At 37.0% G+C, this 20135-nt stretch overlaps 1 protein-coding gene across 1 annotated transcript in view; it reads right to left on the bottom strand.

Moving 5' to 3' along the window:
- Positions 1–20135, bottom strand: part of LOC136759576 (plectin) — a 348280-nt gene that overhangs the window by 124481 nt on the left and 203664 nt on the right. The window contains exons 7-14 of the mRNA XM_066714579.1: positions 17756–17833; positions 17361–17453; positions 15114–15280; positions 11040–11155; positions 9044–9150; positions 5151–5270; positions 2741–2836; positions 2314–2441 (exon numbers count right to left, since the gene is read on the bottom strand). Coding sequence (XP_066570676.1) covers positions 2314–2441; positions 2741–2836; positions 5151–5270; positions 9044–9150; positions 11040–11155; positions 15114–15280; positions 17361–17453; positions 17756–17833 — 905 coding nt within the window. The remainder of the gene's footprint in view (positions 1–2313; positions 2442–2740; positions 2837–5150; positions 5271–9043; positions 9151–11039; positions 11156–15113; positions 15281–17360; positions 17454–17755; positions 17834–20135) is intronic.

Here is a 20135-nt window from a genome sequence, read left to right as displayed (position 1 = left end):
ACAGAGATACAGATGTAAAATTTACAGTAAAAAAAAAAAAAAAACATTTACAAGTGATTTGTAAATTAATTTAAATAAACAAGTGAGTAGAAAATGTATTTAACTATTATTTGCATTTTCATCAAAATGTTTTTGATATACAAAACATATTTATATAAGAATCCTTACATTGTAATAGCTCTATTAAAAATGCATTGATAGTAAAACTTTCAGATTTACCAAAAAATCGTGCTTTAAAAAATCTTAGGCGGCATGGTAACTATTCAGTAAATTATTGCTCAGCACCAAAACCATATCAAAGTTCAGAAATGCAGTCAATGTATATACAAACTTCGGTCTGTCATAGTTATAATACAGTAAGTGAAAAACACAATTAGCTTAAAATAAAACTCACTGCTTCCGTGAAGTAAGCAAGTACTGTAAACTCAAGCTGAACGTAACAAAATCCATGATGGAGAGGATTTAATAAATTCTAATACTTTTGAAGAAAGAAAAAAAATGTTAAAATTACATCTCATCACTAGCCAGGATCATGGCAAGCACGGGGCTGTGAACCAGGCTAAGTAGTGGCCCTGAGTGAGAAATGTCTCTGACTGAGCTAGCTTCCTTTCCTCAGCCTTATGTACAAACTGCTGATTCCTTCGACAATCAATTACAAGTTCAATGAGGACCAGCAACACGACTGTCTTGTGACAGAACACCCCTCCCTTGTAAGTGCTTTATTGTGATATGGAAAAATCTGGATGCATGCTTTATTAAGCATTTTGTTTTGTATTTTCACCTCTGGGTTACCCTTAAATGTACCATCTCCAGTTCCAACTCAAGCTATTTATTATTTGGATAGTTTCAGAAATTATCTAGTTTAATTACCTCACTAATGCATTGCTCAATACACTATATTTTGTAGATAAAAATTAGAGAATAACAGGGTTCAGAAAAATTATAAAACATCACCATGTTATGCTTTCAGCTCTTTCAAGAACCTGTCTGCAATGTTTCTGCTCAATTATCACATCTTGGTTATAAACCTTATAAGTTAAAAGTCTATTGCAATAACCTTCAAGATGCCAGTTTGTGCTAGTGCAAACGATGTGTTCTTGAGGCTGTGATGCAATCCTCAAATGCTAAAGAATTGATCAGAAACCAAGTAGAATAACAGCTTCACTTCTTACTTCTTACTGCGCTGACTTACATGTTACATGTCATAATAGATTTATTTGATTATATTTTATTCATCCCTTGATCCATTGCCAAACTAAATTACCTATGGGCTTCTCTGATCTGTTTTCTCAGACATGTGCTAGGGAAACATTTAAAAAACACACACAAAAATAAACTTGCCCAAATCTAAATCAGTCAAACAAGGGTGAAAACAGTAACTTCAGACAGACTTAACTAACCAGAGATGTTTAATAAAAGTGTAAAACTAACAAACCTAATAAGATTGGGACGATCGTTTGTTACTTAAGATAATTAACCAACATGTGAATTCTAAGCAAACTGTAAGCAGAAAACAACAATACAAAATGTGTGCTACGATATGCAAGACAAGATAGAACAGTACAGCTGATGTACTGCACACCTTTAAACTACATTTTGATTTGCAGTAGCAGTTGCCAAGCCAGTGTTTTCATGCTACTTTTAACATTTCCTCCAGCATACTGCAGTGGGCACTATAAGCACAACTATTAATTTATACTGGCAAATGGCACACCATGTGAGGAAGCCTTTGTTCCCTTCAAGGCATACAATTCAATAGCATTTATTATTAATTTGTTTACCTCCTGATGCATCACTTGGTAGACAACTACTGTGTTGTTTTGATTAGCAAACCCCCCCAGGCACAGAAGTAACATGGAATTTACAGTTATTAATACAATTTACAAGGGTTTTCTTCTATATGCAGTAAAAGACAAAAATAAAAGGATTACAAGCAATATTACTGTCCATAACAGGTCCTGCCAAGCACATTAAAAGACAAATACATTCTTTAAAGAAAACAAAACTGCTAATGGCTTTGTGGAACATTTTGTTTAGGAGTTATCCTTAAAGAAAACATTTTAACCACACTAGGCTGAAACTAGTTTCCATCCAAATAAGAAAGAAAATGCATTTTTAAAGTGTCACAAACATTCCAATTTAAGTTTCAATATATGTTTTTTTAATGTTTTTTTTTTGTGTGTGGTGGAGAACAGAGCTTAGGGCACTGTAAATTTGTGCAGACTATAAAGTCAGACTTACAATATCCAAGAGATTGATAAACCACCTTTCCATAGCCAAAGCTTCTATTCTGAGATCTTACTGCATTCCTACCTTTCAAATTCAGTCCTGAGGAGTCTCTCTCTCTCCAGAATAGCCACGTGGAGGCGGCCCCATTCCTTCTCCACATCAATGGGATGGTAACCTGGGGGGACCTTCACTTGTCCTGCCTGCACAGCACTCTGCAGAGAGGAACACAACGGTATGAGTCTCCCGTCTTATGCTAAATTCGTATTTAACTCAATTCCATAGGCATTCCATGCTCAGACACAATAACACACAGAAAACAGGACCCAAGATTCTGCACCGTTTTTTTTATTTTATTTTCCAGTGCTGTTTAGTCAAATAACAAAACTGTGTATGTTTTGGTATTTGATTTGATACAGCACATTTATTACAATAGAGTTTGACCATAGTGGGAAATCGGGCACTAGGAGTGAGAGACTTTTCAGCTGTGACTGTGGAAAAAGTGAGAACTCACCTCAAAGGATTTATAAATGAGCTTAGAGCGATTCTTGTCTGCTTCCTTAGCTGGGAGTTCAGTTTCTTTAAACTTCAGGAACTGACGCCACAAAATCTGTAGAGACAAAAGGGAGTTCATCTTTCCAATGTTTTTAATAGAAAGATGATACAACAGGTAGGTTGGTAGATAAAATGTAGTATTGTTTTCATTATTAAACAAAGCTTTGAATCATATTGAAGGTATTAAAAAAGCCTGATAAAGAAAAACAGAAATTGTGCATATCACGCAATTTATTTATTTGTATTCAATTCTATTTAAACAGTGCATCACTGATGGCTGAAGGACCCAATATGTATTTTCATTTAAACTTCATAAAATGAGGAAAAGCCCAAAGCTGGGTCACTGAGAGCAAATAACACATCTTCATTTTTCTCAATGGGCCCAATGTCTCTTATAAAGCAGTATTGAAAGAAGAACTAATATATATATACAGTGAGGGAAAAAAGTATTTGATCCCCTGCTGATTTTGTATGTTTGCCAACTGACAAAGAAATGATCAGTCTATAATTTTAATGGTATTTTAATTAATTTTAATTTTTAATGGCTGTCTGAAGTTTGCCAGTGAACATCTGAATGATTCAGAAGAGTGTTGTGGTCAGATGAGACCAAAATCGAGCTCTTTGGCATCAACTCAACTCGCCGTGTTTGGAGGAGGAGGAATGACCTCAAGAACACCATCCCCACCGTCAAACATGGAGGTGGAAACATTATGCTTTGGGGGTGTTTTTCTGCTAAGGGGACAGAGTGAGAACCTCCTTCCCTCAGCCAGGGCATTGAAAATGGGTCGTGGATGGGTATTCCAGCATGACAATGACCCAAAACACACAGCCAAGGCAACAAAGGAGTGGCTCAAGAAGAAGCACATTAAGGTCCTGGAGTGGCCTAGCCAGTCTCCAGACCTTAATCCCATGGAAAATCTGTGGAGGGAGCTGAAGGTTCGAGTTGCCAAACGTCAGCCTCGAAACCTTAATGACTTGGAAAGGATCTGCAAAGAGGAGTGGGACAAAATCCCTCCTGAGATGTGTGCAAACCTGGTGGCCAACTCCAAGAAACGTCTGACCTCTGTGATTGCCAACAAGGGTTTTGCCAACAAGGGTTTTGCCACCAAGTACGAAGTCGAAGGGGTCAAATACTTATTTCCCTCATTAACATGCAAATCAATTTATAACTTTTTTGAAATGCGTTTTTCTGGATTTTTTTGTTGTTATTCTGTCTCTCAATGTTAAAATACACCTACCATTAAAATTATAGACTGATCATTTCTTTGTCAGTGGGCAAACGTATAAAATCAGCAGGGGATCAAATACTTTTTCCCCTTACTGTATGTATGTATATATATATATATATATATATATATATATATATATATATATATATATAATTGTAGGTATTTAAATTTGAAGAAGTTACATTTTATATAATCTCTCAGTCAATCTCACTTACACAAGAAACCTACAGACTGTATAATTAATACTATGAGATATATTAAGATACATAATGAGATATATACTATGAAAGTCTCATTACTACCCTGAAGCTTAAAACATTTAATCTATGCATCTACCAAACATACATAATTAGAGCTAGAATACAATTTGTTCAAAGCTAGTAAATGAATTCTCAAAGCTTAAAAGGTGAATTGCATGCATTTTAACGGAAACTGTGCACTAAATGATTAACTTTGGTGAGCACTTGTGATTAAACTAAAGAAACACACAGATTCTTTTTAAATATGGCTGCGAAACATTGGTTGCGGTTTTAAACAAGTGTGTGAACCGCTGAGCAACCTTTAATATTTAATCAACTAAATTCTTTATTTAATCCAGCTCTGCCAGGGAGTGGGTTCTGCAGAAGATTATACAAATAAATGTGTGCCCTTGAGCTGCTGCAGATTCACTTCTCCTGTCAAAGCATGTATTCCAGAGAAGCCACACCCAGACAATCTGAGCCCAGACAACGCCCTGCTATTATAAACACTTACATTTCCCCTTGAACAAAAAACACATCCCTTTCATTTGATCTGTCTTACAATGGCGGAGACTACTGCTTTTGCTTGGTGCATAAAATTACATGCGTTTTAAGTACAGTTAGCTGAATCCTTAGCTGAAACTCAGTTGTACTAAATAAAACAATACTGCTGGAGATAATCCATGTACTGAATTTGTAACATTCAGTTCATTGGTCAGTTGAGAAAAAAAAATCAGTACTTGATGTTCTATTTCATGTCTGTTTGGAATGATTAGACACTTAAAATGTATACAGTGATTATATAAATATGTAATTTAACATGCATGAAGAAAAGTATTGGGGACACAACATCCCAAATAACCTTATTGTCAGGAGGCTGCAGAGCAAAAGACAGACTCACCTCAATCTCTTCATAGCTGGTTGGGAACTTTCTCTCCTCGAAGATCATGACATAGTGCCGAATCCACTGCAGCAGCAGAGTGACCAGCTCATAGTATTCCTGCCATCTCAACTCCAGCTCCTGCACAGAAAAGCACAGACAGACCAGGACTTTTAAAAGCACTTTTCTACTTTTTTCATTTGCTAACTTGCTTACTGACATACCGACATTACACAATTAAATATCACAGTGACCCATCTTGTACACAAATCAAGGCAGAGGGAGAAACTGCAGCATTTGAAAATTCAAAGAATCTTGTTTTCAATGAAGAGGACTCGTGGCTGATTAACTTGAATGCTGACATCTTTTCATACTGAGAAAATAACCAACTTTGTCTTTCACTCCTTCACTGTAATGCATTAATTTTCTATTTGTTTAATGTATTTCAGTGCAGAATTTACCTGCATCTATGTAAAGAGTGTTAAACAGATCTAGCAATGTGAGTGATGCAGCATGACTTTAAGACATCTGGCTATCCGATATGATGAGGAAGTCATTGAACAACTAAAAGATGTTGAATGTGAAAATATGCTAAATTTAATTCAATGCGTTTTCATCAAATCAAACTACACATAATGTTTATTTATGTAGCACCTGTATCTACAGTGAGGGAAAAAAGTATTTGATCCCCTACTGATTTTGTACGTTTGCCCACTGACAAAGAAATGCTCAGTCTATAATTTTAATGGTAGGTGTATTTTAACAGTGAGAGACAGAATAACAACAAAAAAATCCAGAAAAACGCATTTCAAAAAAGTTATAAATTGATTTGCATGTTAATGAGGGAAATAAGTATTTGACCCCTTCGACTTAGTACTTGGTGGCAAAACCCTTGTTGGCAATCACAGAGGTCAGACGTTTCTTGGAGTTGGCCACCAGGTTTGCACACATCTCAGGAGGGATTTTGTCCCACTCCTCTTTGCAGATCCTTTCCAAGACATTAAGGTTTTGAGGCTGATGTTTGGCAACTCGAACCTTCAGCTCCCTCCACAGATTTTCTATGGGATTAAGGTCTGGAGACTGGCTAGGCCACTCCAGGACCTTAATGTGCTTCTTCTTGAGCCACTCCTTTGTTGCCTTGGCTGTGTGTTTTGGGTCATTGTCATGCTGGACTACACATCCACGACCCATTTTCAATGCCCTGGCTGAGGGAAGGAGGTTCTCACCCAAGATTTCATGGTACATGGCCCTGTCCATCGTCCCTTTGATGCAGTGCAGTTGTCCTGTCCCCTTAGCAGAAAAACACCCCCAAAACATAATGTTTCCACCTCCATGTTTGACGGTGGGGATGGTGTTCTTGGGGTCATTCCTCCAAACAGGGTGAGTGGAGTTGATGCCAAAGAGCTCGATTTTGGTCTCATCTGACCACAACACTTTCACCCAGTTCTCCTCTGAATCATTCAGATGTTCACTGGCAAACTTCAGACGGGCCTGTACATGTGCTTTCTTGAGCAGGGGGACCTTGCAGGCACTGTAGGATTTCAGTCCTTCATGGCGTAGTGTGTTACCAATTGTTTTCTTGGTGACTATGGTCCCAGCTGCCTTGAGATCATTAACAAGATCCTCCCGTGTAGTTCTGGGCTGATTCCTCACCGTTCTCATGATCATTGAAACTCCACGAGGTGAGATCTTGCATGGAGCCCCAGACCGAGGGAGACTGATAGTTATTTTGTGTTTCTTCCATTTGCCAATAATCGCACCAACTGTTGTCACCTTCTCACGAAGCTGCTTGCTGATGGTCTTGTAGCCCATTCCAGCCTTGTGTAGGTCTACAATCTTGTCCCTGACATCCTTGGACAGCTCTTTGGTCTTGGCCATGGTGGAGAGCTTGGAATCTGATTGATTGATTGCTTCTGTGGACAGGTGTCTTTTATACAGGTAACGAGCTGAGATTAGGAGCACTCCCTTTAAGAGAGTGCTCCTAATCTCAGCTCGTTACCTGTATAAAAGACACCTGGGTGCCAGAAATCTTGCCGATTGATAGGGGATCAAATACTTTATTTCCCTTATTAATATGCAAATCAATTTATAACTTTTTTAAAATGTGTTTTTCTGGATTTTGTTGTTGTTATTCTGTCTCTCACTGTTAAAATACACCTACCATTAAAATTATAGACTGATCATTTCTTTGTCAGTGGGCAAACGTACAAAATCAGCAGGGGATCAAATACTTTTTTCCCTCACTGTATATAATAAGTTAGGATAAGGTAGGCAAAACCTTATAACCTATGTAGAAAAATAAAGATATATATTAACCAAAAGTCTCTTTATATCAATAATATATGCTGTTGTTATTATTATTATTATTAATACTTCACCGGGAGTCAGAACAGTGAAGGCAGCACATGAGTTACATGATGTTGTGTTTTAATAAGCTTTCCATCAAGCAATGTAAGTGGCAGGGCTATGCAAAACATTGTAATTTAGTTAAACAAGATCAGGCAATCAGAAAAAAAAACATTGCTACACACACCCATCATTTCTTGTTAGTTTTAATCGATTTCACAGAAGTAGCTCGAGTTTAAAGTGGATTGGGCCAAGTTCTTTTTTTTTTTTTGATAATAAGCCTATTCAGAGGTGTAGCCAAAAATGTATTTGGCAAAAACATCATGCAAGTTCCACCATATTCTGGCTGGTTTCACCAACTGGAATTTGCATACATCCTGTGATCGTTTCAGAAGTGAACGTTCCATAATGAACAAACTTTTTATTCTTTAGTTTAGTTTAAGGGGACTGATGTGCTGAAAGTACGGTAGGCATACTCAGCAGTTAAAAAGGATTGTATTTTTCTTCATCTCAAAAAATAAGAAACCTAATATTTTAAATATTTTATTTTCCTGAATGGCATAACTGATGTTGCAATCCACGGTTAGGTTATTCATATATATGGTAGCAAATGAAAGACATTTATAATGCACTGTAATATTATTCACTCTCTGAAACATGACATTAGCAATGCATGTTACCTATGTTTGGGGCAAAACTTGTAAGTCGATTATCCAAAATTAAGGTACTCATTAAGAGTATTCTTGGCATAAAGCAAAGGGAAATACATAGAGAAACATAAGAGTTCTTAAAAACATGTGAGTACTTGCCCAAGCTCAGAAAGAAAAGTTTGTTTCTTCTACATATTTAATACCTTATAATGTGTGAGTTATACTTTTGTTTGCCTCCTGTTCTCAGTGCAGACATAACAAGCACATTTTTTGGCAGTGTCTTAGCAGCAGTTTTTATCTCAATCCCTTAAACGTACCATTTTTGGTTTTGAATGGTGGCATACATAGAGGATTGTACATGAGCAGGCATATGGAACAAAACCATTCTTGATTCAAGGTTTCCTTGGTAACAGCAGTCCTCCGGGTTTAAACACAGAGAGCTGTCTTTTTTCAGCTCTTATAAACTACAATACAATGTCTTGTAGTGTATTTAATAGAGATAGCCAAGACAAATAAATCAGCATTTCATTTGAGTTAACCTTTTTTTAATGTTCTGACTATTTTTGTTTTGTTTTGTAAAGAGAAAAACAGAAAGAACAACCTCGATTTGAGGTAGTGTTATATCAGGGACATAGCTAATGCACCCCAACATCCCTGTGATGTTTTTCTACTAATGTAACTGTACACAAAAACACACTATATAATCAGGGAACAAGTACAGACATAATGTAACTAAACACTCTGCTTTAAACAAGCAGTGTAATATCATGTCATGGATTCTCTTACTGTTGTCTTGTGCTGCATAGACAAAGTGAATAGTGAAGTACTTTAACTGCATTATTCATTGTGCTGCATATATGAAGACAAAATAAGCATATCTCTACAACTGTGTGAGGAGCTCCTCGCCCATCTACTTACATTGGCTTTGACTCCATCCTGCACATCAGGAACGCGAGGCATGGCATCATACAAAGAGGAGACGTAGGTGATGATTGACTTCTCATCAGGATGTGGGACATCGACATCTAACAAAAAACACACACTGATTAGTGCTTTCCTTGCTTCATCAAAAACGGACACAATGACTGTTTTCTGGTTTCATTCTTTTCAGGACTGCACAATCACCACATGTATTTTTGAGCTGTGGAACTTATCATGATCATAAATCAAAGGGACCAAATGATTTATTAAAATGAAATATGTTTTCAGCACCATGCTAATGATTTACCAATCTTACAAATGCTGGGATGCTGCACAAGGGAAGAGTTATTAATTGTTTTCAGAAAATTAATGTAAGTCATCTTAACGTTTCAGCTTATTCTGGGGTTTTGTGAAGGATCAGGATTGTGGTTGGCTATATGGTTACAGGCAAAGCTGTAGAAAAAAATTATAAAATGTATAAATGAAAGGTTACATCATGCTACCAACAGTCATGGGAATCCAATTATTTAATGAACTGCTTCTAATGAACACCATTATGGACAAATGAAATCTATTGTTAGCTTATTACATATTGTATATTCTTTATATTATTTATTTTATTATGTTTAATTTAAGGATTTTCTTTTTTGGGGAAAGATTGCACTTTTTTATTGTGCCTTTTAAGGTTTTGTGAAGTTTTAGGATGATTGTGCTTTCTGACACATCCCATTGTAATACTATGGGGATGAGCTCAAGGCTGGACAAAGAAACTTCCAGTGATACAAACGACTATCTACTGCCTGTGAAGTTGGGTCCTTTCATATCAATTAACAACAAAGGAGACATCAGTCACAATGACTGGGACAAATCCATTCTAACAAAAGCATATTTAAGTCACTTCTAGTCTTTCATCACCTTTCAACATTTGTCCTTTAATTTCTGACTAATCATTCCCATTGGAACAATAAATAACATTTGGAAAATGTACTTAAAATGTTTTAACCAAACCCTTGAAGGCAATGGGATATTTCTTCCAAAATGCTGAGCACTTGGATTTTTCATGGGTGGCTGTCTGAAGAATTGATATATTAGTGATCTACTCCCTTGATGATACAATCAATGTCACCAGAAATGTACACTTAGCGTTTACATTTTCTGTACTGTGCCTTTTTATGTTGGTGATTTGTAAAGCAAAGCCAATGTCACCCTGAAAAATACATCTTTGTATTACAGTTCTGCATTCCTGGTACACGACCCTGCACATGTCTTCAGAACACCTTGAACAGGCCATGAATTTATAGGGTGGCTATCGGCAGGGTGGAAATGCATAAATGAAAGCAGTTTAGACTATGACTTTCATAATTATATTCGAAACATTAATCTAAACATACTGTAGTTATTGATGTCTAAAACAAATCACCCTCCTGCATAATGACACCTTAATAAATTATATAGACCACGTTCTGGATCCTGAAGAACCAAAAGAATATGCAATACATTCCTTTCATTAACACACCAAACATTAGACAGGGCAATATGCAGGTGAAGATTAATATAAACCTCAAAAAAGAAAAGGTTTTTGACTATAGATCAACTGTGGCAGGGCAGCATACTATAGGAAATGAAAGCTTTGTTGAGACCTACATTTCTGTGAAACTTGTATTGGGAAGTGAAAATTACATTTTTCAGTAATGCCCTTTTTAGTGTAAAATGTGAAAGTTTTCGCTTTCCACCATGCTTAATAGTTGGTATTTTGTCCATGCATATATCAGCACATACATAATATACATCATGTATAACCTGAGAGGAAACACATACTTCTTAAATGTATATTTTTACATTTTCCAAAACAGGTGAAGTACCTCTAGGAAGAACATAGCAATAATGTGTATTTAGATATTTTTTATTTATTCTTAATGACAGGCCAAACACAAATTATTTTTAAAATGTTGATCTTTTTTGCTTTCATAGTGTTATGAAACGGTTCTCTTACCTTCAGGGTCAAGAAGCCTAGTGACTCCCAGATCCTTCTCAGCCACGTTAAATGCCTGTTCTAAGTTTTCTGTGTTGGTTTGTCTGTACACTTTGTTCATGTCGATCAGCATTGGTCTGTATGAAAGAGAGACATCACAATTACAATACCTGGGAGAATATCACGTGACAAATTGTGAGTACATTTACTATTTTATGGTGTTTTGCCATTAATGGCAAGTATAAAAACAACCTTTATTTATTCAGATTATCTTTTGTAAACATTAGTTGAATTACATGCTATAGTTGCCCTATTTAGGGGCGTGGCTAATTTCATGAAAACCATTATTTTTAATTACAAGATTTGACTATAATGAAGAGAAGAGAGATCAAAGCCTAGGAAAACAAAAGCTTATGTTTCTGACTAATGATATAAGACATGTTTCTATATGACTGCTAACCTGGTATTTGCATTCTATTGGGGATTATGTTACTATTGCAAGAGTAAATTATTTCTCCAAAATACCTTCATCAGCTCTCTATAATCCATAAACAATTTTCAGACCATCTGCTCAGTGCCTAGAGGTATTTACTAATGATTAACACATCCCTCAACAGCAATGAGGGGAATGTGACATTTAAGAGAAACTGGCAAAAACAGGCTGCCTTCCAAGCATCTAGAAAGCTTTCAGGCAGTAAAAAGTGTGCTTGCTGTCTGCACACACTTGCAGTGAGACTGCAGGGAATGACACAGGAGGGTAGTCTGTGTACGTGTAGGTATATGAAACCTTAAGGGCAGTCAAGAGCTTCAACTGCACAGGTGAAAAAAAAAATGTAAATCCCTTCTGACTGCAATCACAAATCCTGACGTCTACCAGACTTAGTCATCCAACAGCACTGCTAAATATGATGCTTACATAATTCGTTATAACACATTAAAAAAATAAAAGCAAATCTACTTTCTGACAACCTAGGAGCATACTATTAAGACATCTTAAATCATATTAAATCAGTATTTCACTTTCCTTCTCTTAAGAATTACTTTTTTTTCTCAAACACTGTCCCAGTTCTAATCCACCCCTTATCCAAATATGGTGCTTTTCTCAATAAAAAAATACAAATAAAAAAACACCATTATGCATAAGAATGCATTAAACTCATAGCAGCTCTATATCAGTCCTAGTCTTTCCTTTTCTTTTTACTCTGCAATACATTGTACTCATTATTATGGCAAGGAATACAAAGCATGAGTTACTGCCGTACAATTCTTTGACACGCAGTGTAGAGTACACAGAGTAGCACTCCGCAGGGCTCGTGGGCTGCTCCTGCTCAGAGTACTGTGCTTCACGGAAGGAAACATGATGTTCTCTGCCTTGTGAACCCCATCCCTGCTCTCTGCCGGTGCCCACACAGCTCCAGCCCTGATCCGTGGTGTGGGAGTCCCCGCTGGAGTGTGCGCTAGGGCTCTGGGACCCCCGGCCTGAATCATAGGAGCTTTCAGAAGGAATGTCATCACAGAACATCACCACCCTGTCCTCCAGGTCGCTCAGAGAGCCCACTGCACTCCCGGACGAACTGGTCTTCCTCTTCTTCACTTTGGGCTTCCTCTTCAGGCTGAGCATGATGGCAGGGAAAGGTCAATCTTCGTCTTCTATGAACAGGCAGGGCAATAGAGGAAAATATCCAAGAATCTTTCTTTCAATCTTTGTTTTCTTTCCTGAAGAATCAGCAAGCCATCTTTGTATCTTATTCTCAGATCATCCTCTGCATATTTATGGGGTTTCGTTTGTTTCCAAACATTCAGTGCTTTTCCAAACAGTGGCCGTTAAATTGAAGAGCAAGCATAACCTTTTTTTTATGAAAGGAATTAATAATATGGTTAAAAAAAACCTTAAAGAGTAAACAGGTGATTACTGCTAGCAGTTTGCAGAAAAGAAGGATGTACTTGTATGTAACTGCAGAAGCAGCAGAGGTTCAGTGGAGAAGAAAGTCTTCATTGTTTGGAATACACTGCTTTTTCTTTTTCTTTGAGACAAAATCCAAAACTCATAACAAGCTTTGCTCTGCACGTCGTGTAGCCAAATGTCCCTGAAGGGTAGCAGACTGTATCACTCCCTAATCCACGTAGTCCTTCAGTTTAAACATTTTACTGGTCCTTGAGCAAATGACTAGACCTTGAGAGGCACTGGTCCATAAAGCCACAGAGTTCCCACGCTGGGCTTCACACCCATGTGAAAGGAGAAAGCTATGGGTTTGTTGATTTACAGCAAAGCAAATAAAATAAAATAAATCTCCTGCTTTAAAACTTAGTCTTCATATACATTTGCAAAACCCATAACCCATGAAGATTTTTTGAAACCCTGACCTAAATATATAATGTTTTTCTTTCCATGAACAAGCCGTAATAAAATCTAAAGAAAACTCTCCAGGCTGAAGTGGTAGGTATTGCTGCCTGTCCTCTGAAGCATTCTCTTTATTCTGACTTTCTCAGCTCAGTGTTCTGTGGGTGTTCCTGGCAAATAAACCCAAGCCTCTTTGAAATCTATGTGGCAGCTGGGCGTACCTTTCCTTTGCAGGTACATGCTAAAATTTCAAAATGAGATTTTTTTTGTGCCCTCAAGGGAACCATTTTTTTTTCATAATGTTTCTCTTGGACTTGCCACGCCTAAGAGACTTACACACCCCTCGTTTCATATTTCTTTCTTTCTTTAGCTCCTTGTTCTGTTCTGCTCATGTAACTTTCCAAAGCTGGGTAGAACCTCTCCTTCCACACAGTGCTGTGTGAAGTGTAAATAAGGTAAGTGTAAAAACCACTTTCTCTATCCCAAAAGCACTCTAAAATTGCCAGGCTCCTGTTAAATGTCCCACTTATTTTTAGTGTATTTTTAGTGTATTTTAGTGATAGAATGTAATAGATATTAAATCTCTGTACACACAAACATTTCTTTCATAAATATTTGATTTAGTACAATACTGTTAAGATTTTACACTTTTGGAGAGGAGGAATGTCACTAAAAATGAGTGAAAAAGTAAATTTTAACATTTTAACATACATTTTCTTACATTGCAAATGTGGGTATCTTTAAGAATACTGACATGCATCAATACATGAGAAGCAATAGGTCAATTTACTACATGAGCTACCCATTGACCACTCAGTTATTTGCAATACAGCAGTAAAAAATTGCTTATTTATTCCTGCCTGTCACAAATGATTAAATAAGAAGAACTTCAAATATGCCCAATTTTATCCTTAAATCCTTTACCCAAAACCCCATCAAATCCCCCTCTCAAGTATTTAAAGCCTAAAGCACTGACAAGTTATTTAATTTATTAAAAGGGGCCTGGCTGTGAAAAGTCCCTATTCCCCAAAGCCTGCAACAAGTCCAGTCAAGATAAGAATTCACTTGTTCAGAGTGAACAAGTAAAAAAAAAATGAAAACACATAAAAAATCCCATTGAAAGATGTTATTTATATCTAGGAAAATGTAGTGGACTGCAAAGTTTTAAGTATCTTATAAAAACTTCATTTCAAAAAAGTTATTTATATTCCTGATAAAATCTGATTAACTGTATAGATAGTTAACAACAGTGCATGGTTTATTTTACATATCACTAAATGCCCTAGTTAAAGTATCTATTATCTAAGTATCTAAAAAGTTACAGAACAGTTATCATTTGAAATAATATTTTTTCATTTGTGTTTAGCACCTTCTCAATATCAGTATATGTAATTTTAATCTGATAAATGTTTGTTTAATGCTCATGATTCATTTAAAGTTGTGCATTTTTATTAGACTTTTTCTCAATATTATTATATGCATGCCAGCACATGTCAGTCATACTGCAGTTAAACTGCAAATGCAGATATTTCACATTTTTGCCTGTATCTGCAGAGGAATACATTGAAAATTATGCCTGAAAGTAACTGGGCACAGTGGACAGGAGAAAACTTTTTGAGTTATTTCACCTAAGGTAAAAAAACATATACTTGTTTTTTTTTTTTAAGAAATGTTAAAATTGTTATGACGATGATGATGATGATAATTATGTTATATGATGTGTTGTGCTATGTGGTGTGGGTTGGGTCCCTCACCTGTGTCTGTGAATTACGGCATTGAAGAGTCTGCCGTCTCTCCAGCTGCTGGTGAAGTTGTCACAGCGCAGGCCCTGATAGCCCTCCACCATGCGTTGAGACCATAGCAGCAGCTTCTCTTTGGCTGTCATGTCCTCGGACTGGCCGCACACCTGGATGTCAGAGATCTGGGGGTAGAAACAAGGACAGGGAGGATTAAGCCTAGACAGAAAAACAGGAAAGGGCTCGTGGGATAGTTATGTTTTTATGGCTGCCGCTCAGATCATTCCCTTCCACAGTAACTAATCTCTCAAACTGTACGTCAAAAACAATTCTAAGCAGAATGACAGGAAATCTAATTTGAACTGTTTCTAAGTTAAATCACTTTTTTAAGGGAAAAAGTTAACAACATAAGAACAGTGTGTCCAATTTAAGCTTATAGAAATCTGTGTAAAAACCTTTGGCCAGATCCATAAAGCACTTTTTACAACACTTAGTTTACCATATGTTTTTATAAAAGGAAAAACACAATTCCCAGTCTTAGCTAAACATAAATAAATACAAAATATATAATGCCTGCTGGGACATAAAATAGCATTCAATTATTTATTTTCTTTTAAGAAGCTTAACAAGGTGGTAAATGTTTTATGAATATGGTCCAAGCCTTAGCACTTTTTCACTGTTTCCATTAGATGGCAGTCTTAGAAACAAAAGCAGAAGCCCATCTCCTTAAAATAAAAAAGGAACTGTAGATCTTTTACGGTTAGCACAACAGAATTGATGCCAAGTTGCATGACTTGAAAATATCACCCACTTACATGATTTCCTGTTTCTAAGTCTGTGATGAATCAGTTTTTTCAACCACAATAACCACTGGAGAAAAGCAATCAATAAGCATAGGGGGGAAACTCTCTAACCACACTCAAGCCTTACAGCTGCAGAAGTGCAATAGAGATAAAGAAAACTACTGGTGCTGAAATGGAGAATCATTTAAGAAATTACTAAATAGGCAGAAAAATTATGACTGATTCCATACATATATAGATTTGCAATTTATTTTACTTCCTATCCTATGTCAAAACATGAAATCCCATAGTAACAAACATGTTTTCTCCATTGTAGACAACAAAGTTCCAGCAGTGTATGGAAAGCCCACAGTAGTGGGGAGTAGTGGGGTGGGGGTGCAAAGACTGGCCAATACATGATATGTGTCCCTGCTCTGTGGAGTGCCTCAGCGCCTCTCTCCAGTGGAACGCTCAGTTAGGAGACTAAAATACTCCAACTCCATTTCAAACGCCACATATAGTTAAATTCCTTTGATAATGCAGAACTTATGGGGGAAATGAAAGCCATTGCTTTAACACCCCCCTCCTCCCCCATTAGAGCAAAAGAAAAGACTCTCTTTCTTCTGTGCGGATACGGTGACTCATATGCGGTATGGAGGCAAGTACCCACCCTCCCACTTCGTCTTGCTTCCCTCTGTTTCATGGGGTATTAATTACTTTAACCCTTCTCCTGCGACACAAATGTAAGTTTAAAATAGTTTCTGTAATTCTCTACAGACAAATCAAAACACAGCTGTTGATTGTTTTGCCTCTCACTTTCACAGGTCGATATTTAATATTTCAATCTACGTTATGTGCTGTGTTTTTGTGCTTTAATGAGCCAGGCTTAGTTCACCCAAGAAAGCGTTGCTACGACAGAAACAAAATATGATGTTGTACTGTTGAAAAGGATTATTTCTGCTCTACATGGTATTGTATTAAAATCACAACAGAATGAGAATGTCTACCAAACAGGGCGTTGGCTGTGCCAGTGAGTCATCGCCCTGCCCACCCTTCTCTACAATTCACTAAGCCCTGAACTCAGGAAACAGTGACTCACACCGTTTAATGGTGGAATCCCAGATTAGATACCCAGCCATGTGTATAATAACACAATTTAAATAATTAAAAACTTTTTTTGGGAGGTTGTGCTTGAATTAGAAAAGAATAATAAGGTTTCCCTCTCCCCCGGAGGTAGGCAAAGTTGCAGTCTTTGTTTAAACAGAAAGGAAATAAACCCTACACAGTCATTTACAAAACAACACACAAATATTTTCTCCATAAGTATCGCAACATACATTTCTATAATTTCTATAGTAAATAGTTTCCTAGGCTGTGAACACACTGCAACTGTGATTTATGCCCCAATATACACAAGCAAAGACTATCTTAGTATCTGTAGTTGTCAGAGTTGAATGGAACGGGTAGAGATCAGAACACTAACCTGGAAATGAAGGATGATGGTCCATATCAGCCCAAGGGTCAGTTTGGGGTTTCCATCTGCAATGTCATCATTTCTTATGTTCACCAGTTTAACCTAGTAATACAAAAATGGTTTTCTTTGAGAACACAATGCAATTCAACACAAAACAACAACCAATAAACTGCTGAAGCCAGTACTCAAATAAATAAGAAAGTTCAGAAGAGTGGAATTTGAAAGAACAGTACCATTTGGAATTTCCAAAAGAAGCAACAGAAGGTTCCAAAATCTTATTTGCCTTTTTAGAAATGTACCCCTGATCTGCCAGCCTTGTGCAAAACCGGGAAGACAAGAACCTATCCAAGGCATTCTCTCTCTCTCTATATATATACATTTAAATATATTCTTATTCGTCTTACCTGCCGGTGTTTCAGGAAGTCCAGTGCGATTTGAACATTCTGCAGTTTGTGGAAACGCATGCGTCCTTTCTCCCGGGGCTACGGGCAAAGGAAAAGGAAGATTATTTCAGAGACACAAACAGCTGGTGTCGCCTCTTTCACTAGCAACCCAATTGTGGGTCCACAACACTGGGCACTGCCAGGCTCAGGGTGGACACTTTGGGGGCACTAGGAGGGAGATACGGTACCGTGGGCATCAACAGGAGAGAAAACAACACCTTGCAGATATTATTCAAGTACTTTTAGCTGCATTCCATGATTTAGATGCAAGACATTCCTGGTTATCAGATGTGATAACAAGGGAACTGAAGAGATAGCTTTGAAATCCCATGAAACAAATATATTGAGAACTCCACGATATATATCAAAGCACTATTGCACAAATGGCATCTAAAGGAATGCCCCCCCTTCCAGGGATTTTTGGCTGCAGAGAACATTGAAGACATCTAGTAATTTGGTACATCCAGGTATTTAGTATTCCCTTTCCTTTTGATGGATTGTACAAGAATTTTGATATAAAAAAAGCTCCTCACACATTTCACAAAGAATATATCTAAGCTGAATCTGATCTAGGTTATTGATGTTCTTCTTAAGAATCCAATGTGCCAAAATTAATACTGAAGTGTTCTAAAAAAAAATAAGCTAAAAGTGATTCCATAATGTAATTTAATCTGATTTCTATTTTGAATGTACAGGCAATGTTGGTGATGTCCACAATATGATCTTCTATCGCCTCAGGATTGCGACTAATGTTCTGACCAATGGGCTTATATTGTTCAAAAGACATTCAAAGGATTGCTAGGTGGAAGAAATATCAAATTTCCCCTCATCACAAAGATTTTCCATGAGACGCCTTTATATCCCTTGCTTGGTTGTACCTGTCAAAATGAGATGGAATTACTATCATGACAAACCATTCTCCCCAAACAACACCTGTAGCCAAGCAACAGTGATGTTCAGCGGCTTTCATATGTTCTCCCAAAACCATCAAACATACTTAGTGGCCATGGAGAAAGAAGAGACATCTCACCGGCTAACTTTATGGGCATGCATTGGCCCAGGCAATCACATGGTTAGCTGTGGGATTAGTTGAGCTCTTATTGGCTTGCTGTGTATGATGTCACAAGTATATGTGTGCTCATGAGGTGGATTTTGATTAGGAGAATAATTAAATATACCATTACCAACAAAACAGAGATACAGAATTAATAAAATACACATTTAAGAATGTATTCTATATTTATTACAGTATTTTACAGTATTCAGCCTTAATATTTCAAGACTGAAATGTAAGCACTCAAGCAAAGTCAATACAAAGCATTAGTAAGCTACATAAGAGACTTTCTTTGCTTTTAAATCTAATTATCATATTTACTTTCATACAGAAAAGATGATTGCCTAAAATGTACATACATTTGTGAAGAATTAAGGAACAAATTTACCGTATTGGAGTTTTGAGAAGAGAAGAACAATAAGAAAAAGTCAATTCGGCCCATCCTCATTATTAACAGCAGCTAATTGATCCCACAATTTAATCCCAGCTGGGTTTTGCTTTTACATTTTTGTTTTTGTAATATAAACACACCAGGACGTGACATCATGCACAGGCCAGCTAGTGGGAATGAACCATGCCACGGTAAGGATGTGCCTAAGTACAGACCCACTCACCAACCGCAAGTTCCTGATTACGTCCCGCTCCCTCGGCTACCCCAGCAAGAGCAGTGCAAGAAAGGAGGCAAAGGCAAAAGGGGGCAAAATTCAGGGCAGAAGTCAGCAAACAGGAGGTACAAAAAGAAAATCAGGAGTCAAACAGTGCACAAAGTTCACAGAAAGGAAGCAAAGTAAGGTTAATGCGTTAAGGTCATAGAAGCATTCTGGGGGAAATAATTTAATTACCACCAAATCACCTGAGCATTTAAAACAAATGAATAAACTAGGCTGTGGCTTCCAATACAAGTCTTACTATTCCAAAGAGTGATGATTTGTTTTACATTATTATACTTTGGACCATTTAGGGCCTGCTACTTTAATACAGCAGCAGATTAATTCCTCACAGTAGTAAACAATGATTGTATTTGTACTTTCACTGTTCACATTGATAAGGATGTTTTTCTGAATAAAAAAATCACATTTTGGTACTAAGTACAAATAGGTCCCTGTTGATTTACCAATATCCTTAACCACAGTTTGTTATAAGGTAAAAGAAAATGGACTACAAAACCATTTGTATCTATTCTATGCTGTAAACCTTTTCACATTATCACCCAAAGGACATCCAATCTTTTTCATGCTCTTGCATACTGATCACAAATACCTGTCAAGCATGAGAGCATATCATATT

This window comes from Amia ocellicauda, chromosome 10, assembly GCF_036373705.1.
Source record: "Amia ocellicauda isolate fAmiCal2 chromosome 10, fAmiCal2.hap1, whole genome shotgun sequence".
Classification (NCBI taxonomy): domain Eukaryota; kingdom Metazoa; phylum Chordata; class Actinopteri; order Amiiformes; family Amiidae; genus Amia; species Amia ocellicauda.
Note: the sequence above shows the minus strand (reverse complement) of the source record. Positions and strands in the feature narration are given on the sequence as shown.